Source organism: Hylobates moloch, unplaced genomic scaffold (assembly GCF_009828535.3).
Source record: "Hylobates moloch isolate HMO894 unplaced genomic scaffold, HMol_V3 SCAFFOLD_3, whole genome shotgun sequence".
NCBI classification, from domain to species: domain Eukaryota; kingdom Metazoa; phylum Chordata; class Mammalia; order Primates; family Hylobatidae; genus Hylobates; species Hylobates moloch.
Window position 1 is genome coordinate 36,086,193 of NW_026652278.1, and position 7,242 is coordinate 36,093,434.

General features: G+C 53.0%; 1 protein-coding gene across 1 annotated transcript in view; it reads right to left on the reverse strand.

Annotated features, from left to right (window-relative positions):
- The window catches only part of ANKRD2 (ankyrin repeat domain 2), an 11,375-nt gene extending 4,593 nt beyond the window's left edge, over positions 1-6,782 (reverse strand). Inside the window, exons 1-4 of the mRNA XM_032135165.2 lie at positions 6,600-6,782; positions 1,586-1,687; positions 1,090-1,248; positions 883-990 (exon numbers count right to left, since the gene is read on the reverse strand). Coding sequence (XP_031991056.2) covers positions 883-990; positions 1,090-1,248; positions 1,586-1,687; positions 6,600-6,767 — 537 coding nt within the window. The 5' untranslated portion in view covers positions 6,768-6,782. The remainder of the gene's footprint in view (positions 1-882; positions 991-1,089; positions 1,249-1,585; positions 1,688-6,599) is intronic.
- Positions 6,783-7,242: the final 460 nt, after the last annotated feature.

A 7,242-nucleotide genomic window follows, 5' to 3' on the forward strand; every position in this document is an offset into this window, starting at 1 on the left:
AAAAAAAATAGGCCAGGTGTGGTCATTCAAGCCTGTAATCCCAGCACTTTGGGAGGCTGAGGTGGGAGGATTGCTTGAGCCCAGGAGGCGAAAGTTGTAGTGAGCCAAGATTGCGCCACTGCACTCCAGCCTGGGTGACAGAGTGAGACTCTGTCTTAAAAAAAAAAAAAAAAAAAAAAGTACAGTACTATAGCATGAGAAACAAGAATATCATAACACATGCTTGATAGTTTCTTCATTCATTCAGTGAATACTTACTGAGTTACTGAGGTGCTAATATTCCTTTTTTCCTTTTACCAAAAAAAATCTATATCTATATCTATATCTATATCTATATACAGAGACAGGGTCTCACTCTGTTGCTTAGGCTGGTCTTGAACTCCTAGGCTCAAGCACTCCTCCCACCTTGACCTCCTAAAGTGCTGGGATTACAGACGTGAGCCACAGTGCCCAGCCTAATATTCCATTTGATCACCATAACATGTTGTGAGGGAAGGCCATTTTACAGAGGAGGAAACTGAGGCATGGAGAGGGCACCGACCCAGCCACAGGTCCCACAACTCGTGAGTGAGAGAGATGGGATTTGAGCCCACGTCTTCTGGTCCTGGTCTATTTTTATTTGATTCTATTTTTCTTTCTTTCCTAAACAAACATGTGACATTTGTTGCTCTGCAGGTGATTCAAGTTGGAAAAGGGTTTAAGGATTTAGGTCAATTCCTGTACGGGGAAGGGACACCCATTCTGAGCACCCCAACCACCCATCCATCCAAAGAACACCCGTGCCTCCTCACAAATAGGCTCACAGTGGGCTGACCCGGGAGCTGAGCGGAGTGGGGGTGGAAACTGACAGGGAGGCCTGTCAGGGGCGGCTAGGAGCATCACCTGGTCGCACACGTCAGCTGACCCCCCGTCAGCCAGGAACTTCTCAATGACCTTCATTTTCCCCTCCACCGCAGCTTTCAGGAAGGTCTCCTCATCCACAGGGCCAGTCTGCAGGTGTGGACGCAGCAGTCACGGGCCGTCCCGGCGATTCGAAGCCTCCCGGGCTCCCCCTCCGCCCCCTCGCGGTGTCCTCTCCAGGACCCTTACGATCTCCTCGGGCTCCGGGGGCGGCTCATGTGAGGCGGCCAGAGCGTCCCGCTTCTTCTGCTTGCGTTTCTTCCGCAGCTCGATGAGGTTCTGGATCCCTCCCACGTCGATGATCTCCCGCCGCAGGTCCAGGGACGTCTTGCGCACGCGCTCTTGGCCCTGCGTGGGATGGCCCATCAACCTCCAGGGTGGGCAGATAATTTGGGGGGCTTGGGAGACCTCTGAGCTAAGCTGGTGGGGAGGGTGGGGTGGGCAGGAAGACCCTCTTAAAAAAGAAGGAACCAAGGTCTATCCCTCCTTCCAGGCCTAGATGGCTTTCAGATTGGGGGAATTCTGACTCAGTAGTTCTGGGGCGGGGCGGAGATTCTGCAGGGCTAGCAAGCTCTACCAGGGGTGCTGAACTGCTGGTCCATGGGCCACGTGGGGAGAGGTGCAGACAGGCCATGGCTACCTGGCTGGTCCGCTGGGTGCAGACATTGGGTCCTCCCGGGCTTACCTTCACCTTCTGCAGGGCTGCACTCTGAGCCCCGTGGTGCTTCTCATCCTCCAGCACCAGCAAGTCCATGGGCAGCTTCTGGCGTGCGTTTCCTCGGAGTTTCTGGTGATCCAAGGAGGGCACCTACTCCAGGACCCGAGGAGACAGGCAGCCTCTCCCCTAACCACGCCAAGGACACCCCACAGGGACCTCCTCCTGGGTGGTCTCAGAGCCCTTCTGGCTGATCCTGGGGAGTCCCCAGCAAGAGAAGGGCCCCTGGAGAGGCCCCCAAAAGGGGCGAGTTCCCCACCTCAGCTTCAGCCCCAGTCCCAACCCTGAGCTCAGACACCTGCCCGCTGACTGGCCCGGATCCCTGCAAAACAACGTTAAAGGCCACCAGAATGAGTTTTTCATGAGATTAAATATATTCACTCTTTCAAGCACCAAGATTATTTTTTTTCTTTACTTTTTTGGCATTAAAAATCCACTTTGGCTGGGTGTGGTGGTGCCAGCCTTTAGTCCCAGCTACTGGGGAGGCTTAGACAGAAGTATTGCTCAATCCCAGGGGTTCGAGACCAGCTCCAGAGACAGCAAGATCATCTCTCTAAAAATAAATAGGTCAGGCACAGTGGCTCACATCTGTAATCCCAGCACTTTGGGAGGCTGAGTTGGGAGGATCTCTTGAGCCCAGAAGTGTGAGATCAGCCTGGGCAATATAGTGAGACCCCATCTTTACAAAAAATTTAAATAATTAGCCAAGCGTGGTGGCTTTTGTTGTAGTCCCAGCTACTTGGGAGACTGAGGTGGGAGGATTACTTGAGCCCAGGAAGGGGAGGTTGCAGTGAGCCAAGATCATGCCACTGCACTCCAGCCTGAGTGACAGTGAGAGAGAGAGAGAATGACCCTGCCGCAAAAAATAAATAGGCCAGGTACAGTGGCTCACGTCTATAATCCAAGCACTTTGGGAGGCCGAGGCAGGTGGATTGCTTGAGCCCAGGAGTTCGAGACCAGCCATAGGCAACATGGTGAAACCCCATCCCTACTAAAAATACAAAAATTAGCCAGGCGTGTTGGCACGCACCTGTAGTCTTAGCTAATCGGGAGGCTGAAGCACAAGAATCACTTGAACCCAGGAGGTGGAGGTTGCAGTGAGCCAAGATCGTGCCACTGTACTCCAGCTTGGGCGACAGAGTGAGACTCGGTCTCAAAAAATAAATAAATAAATAAATAAGTTTTAAAAATAAATAATTCACTTTGATGAAATAATTATGATGAGAGATGATTATTTCTTAAATGGTCTTACTTAGCAATATAAAATTTGGCAACTCTTTGTTAGATTTTTTTTTCTCTCAGATTTCACTGATCTGTGAAGTCTAGAGCTTGGAAACTATTGCTTTCAGGGGAACTTGACGATGGGAGCAGCAGCTCCTCAGCCTTCAGCCTGAAACGGGCTCTAAGTCTTAACCTTCTTTTCACTGTAATCCAGGTCCAACTGCCTGCCAGGTCTCCTCTGCATTTGCCCTCTGATTTTCCTGGACTGCTTGTTCTCTTTTTGTGATGTGCTGGCACTCCCATCTCTGCAGTCCGCACCAGGCAGCTTGTGTGGCTATGAGTCCGGGAACAATTGCCCAGGTTGGAGGGTCCTGAGTCAATGTCGCAGCTGGGAAGGAGGCCACCCTTACAGAGCACGCAGGCCCCTTTCCCATTCCTCCCTGAGCTCCCACATTTGCTCCTTCAAGGTGGTTTTGAGAGCCGATTCCCCAGGTCTTCATTCTGAAGGTTCTATTAGCCACTGCTTTCTCCCTTTCATGTTGGGCTTCATGGTTTGAGGTCTCAGTGCTGGCCTAATCAGAAACACTGCATCTTCTTCCAAGAATGAAAGATAACCTGGGGCTGCAGCTACTGCTGCATGTGGGACTCTGGCTGGGCTCCTCAGGGAGCATCCAGAGGGCCAGCTTGCGTATTTTTTTTTTTTTTTTTTTGAGATGGAGTCCCACTCTGTCGCCCAGGCTGGAGTGCGGTGGTCCGATCTCGGCTCACTGCAACCTCCACCTCCTAGGTTCAAGCAATTCTCCTGCCTCAGCCTCCTGAGTAGCTGGGACTACAGGCACATGCCGCCATGCCTGGCTAATTATTTTTGTATTTTAGTAGAGACGGGGTTCCACCATGTTGCCCAGGCTGGTCACGAACTCCTGAGCTCAGGCAATCCGCCCACCTTGGCCTCCCAAAGTGCTGGGATTACAGGCGTGAGCTACCGCGCCCGGCTATAAATTTTGTTGTTGTTGTTACATAGATGTGAGGTTTCTATGTTGTCCAGGCTGGCCTCGAACGCCTAGCCTTGCCTCCTTATGTGCCAGGACAACAGGCCTGAGCCACTGTGGCTCCCCAGCTTGTGTCTTAATTATCTTGGTGTCCCCAGCATCTGTGACAGGCCCTAGCACATAGTAGGTGCTTAGTGACTGGTGAATGAATGAATGAATGAGTGAACAGATGATGGCAAGCAGACTCAGCATCTCTGCTAACCCTTAAGTTCTCAGTGATGACCTAACCCAGTAAACTCGCCACAGTGGAACTCCAGCCCCTGCGCTGGTCTCTGGGGCCCTCCTTCCCCTCCCACCCTAGGTATGGGGCACAGGCTAGACAGAGGCTCTCCTCCAAGAACCCTGCCAGGCTGGGGCCTGGTAGAGACAACTGGGGACTCTAATGCTCACCCACATTTTCCTCAGACCCTATAGCCCTTCATTTCAGGTTTGTCTTTGTGGGCTGACACACAGTAGGTGCTCAGTAGCTGTTTGCTGCATTGAATGTGAGTTCATGAAACACACAAAGCTCCCACTTTACTTCATAGATTGCTATGCAGATTAAATGAAAGAATGCCTGCAAAATGCTTAGCACAGGGCCTGGCACTGGTGTCCTGACAGCTCTGTAGCTATATTTATTGGATGCATGAACGGAAGAGCACTGCTCTGCATCCCCTTGCTGAAGGTCCCTGTGTCTATTGGCAGCACTCCAGAACTGGCATAGCAGCATGACTCACCTGCCTGGCACCAGCCAACCATAGGCACACGTCCTTGGGGGAGGGAGAAGTGGGATTCCTAGAGATCCAGGGATGCTTGCCCCAGCCAGGGCTCAGTCCAAGCTCTTTCCTGACCTCATCCCTTCTTCCCTTGAGGTCTTGACCCTTCCTTCCTCCTCACCCCTCATTCAGTCACACTCCTTTTTTTGAATGGCATCTACCTCCAATCTGATTTATCTCCTCCCCTCCATTCCTGTTAGGGCCAGCCTTTTCCAACAAGTCCTTCTCAGGGCCATCAGAGCTGCTTTCCTAAAACAAGACAGATGACACCAATCTCCCTCACTCAATAACATTTAGTGGCTCCTCACTGCCCACAGAATAAATATCTTTTACATGGCCCTCTCTGGCTTGTGTCTTTCCAGCCTTAGCCCCTACTACCAGACTTTCTCAAGACAACCATGCTTTCACTCATGGAAACTTCAGCTCCTGCATTTCCTGAGGCTGGAATACCCTCCACCATCCTGGACTCCACTGAGTCCCCTTGAAGGCCCAGCTCAGATATCCTCCTGTCCTCAGAGGAGTCACTTTTTTTTTTTTTTTTTGAGACGAAGTCTCCGTCTGTCACCCAGGCTGAAGTGCAGTGGTGCGATCTTGGCTCACTGCAACCTCCGCCTCCCAGATTCAAGCAATTCTCCTGCCTCAGCCTCCTGAGTAGCTGGGATTACAGGTGCCTGACACCATTCCTGGCTAATTTTTGTATTTTTAGTAGAGACGGGATTTCACCATGTTGGCCAGGCGGGTCTCAAACTCTTGACTTCAGGTGATCCGCCCACCTCGGATCTCAGATCTCAGAATGCTGGGATTACAGGCTTCAGCCACTGCACCTGGCCCTGTCCACAGAGGAGTCCTTGAAGGCCCTCAGAACAATTCATGAGACCCTTGTGTTCCTCCACTTCTGATTCACACCTCTATTTAGTCATTTCTTCCCTTTGCCTTGTTTCTTAGTTGACTATGAAACCAACAAATGGGCTAAAATGAATGCTGGGTTGGTAAAAAGAAGGCAGGGTCTGGGCCTTATTGGTCCACCCATTTCTACAGCTCTGGGCTCTTGGCAGAGCCAACACTAGATGAAGTATTAGTTTAAATAAAGTGAAGAGTAGGGGCCGGGCACGGTGGCTCACACCTGTAATCCCAGTACTTTGGGAGGCCAAGGCAGGTGGATCACCTGAGGCCAGTTCAAGACCAGCCTGACCAACAGAGTGAAACCCCATCTCTACTAAAAATACAAAAATTAGCCAGGCATGGTGGTGCATGCCTGTAATCCCAGCTACTCGGGAGGCTGAGGCAGGAGAATCGCTTGAACCCAGGAGGCAGAGGTTGCAGTGAGTCAAGATCATGCCATTGCACTCCAGCCTGGGCAATAGAGGGAGACCCCATCTCAAAAAAAAAAAAAAAAAAAATGCGGAGTAGGACAAGCCAGCATCCCCTGCCGCCGCTCCACTTCCTTATCCCAAAGAAAATGCAATTGCCCAGAACACCACACTCCAAAGGCCTCCCCAAGGGTGGCCAGCAGGCTGGCAAAATCCATGCTTCCTTTCCCAGCATCCCTTCCTCACTCTCTTCTTCAGTGGCCAAACACTGGAGTTTCCCCTGCCCCAGCCTCCCACTCAGTCACAGGGGCATCACAGGGCCACACATTCCTGACAGTCCCAGGCAGCACCCAGCTGTCTGCTTTGTACAGCCCACTGTCTCTCAAGGCCCAGGAGGGTGAGCAGTCTTAGGAGGCCTAACCCAGCTCCCCACCTCACTGACTCAATTCTGAAGGCTGAAGCCTCAGTCTTCTGCTGCCAGCAATACCCCCTGCCAGTAATACCCTGGGACAGGAATTGGGCCCAACTGGGCCCCAGGGGACATCTGCCCCCCTCGCCACCACAGGGGTAGCAGACAGACTCTCCCTCCCCTTGACAGCAGAGCTGGATCTCCTCAGACCCCCTTGGGCACCTCCACCCCTGCTCGCACCTCATTCTCCTCCTCCTGTGCCAGCCGCTGCTCGATGAGTGCCGTGGCCCTCTGCACCGCCTCAGAGTCCTCCATGGTGCCGTCCATAACCGCCTCTGCAGGCCACAGGGCCTCGGGGGCTTTATAGGCCAGAACACCCACCCCTGCCCAGCTGGGCGCCTTTGCCATGAGCTCACCGGCCCAATTCTCCACCTGCCTCCCCCACCTGTCACCTTCACCTCGGGCAGCCCCAGGGAGCAGGGGGAGCCAGGGCCAGGGAGCAGAGCCAGTTGCCCCCCCAACTCCTGGCATATTAGAGCCGGAGGGCACTGTGTCCCAAGAGCAGGGCTGCAGGAAGGAGCCCGTCCAGCCTCTGTCCTGAGCACTTGGGACTGGTTGGGCCTTAGCCGAGGCAACTGAGTTGCAGAAGGGAACTGCTGGCTGCATGCTCCAGCCCAGATGACAGTGCCACCTGCTGGATGCCTGGAAACCCTGCTCAGCCAGCTCCACGAAGAGGGCCTGAAAACCAAACGTGGGGACCCAGGACAGTTCTGTACTCCCAGGCTGTCCTGCAGACAGGCCCTGCTGGCTGTGAGGAGGGTCACACTCTACTTGTCCAGGCCAGGGCCATGGTAGCAGGAAGGGCAGCTGTCTCCCTCTTTGA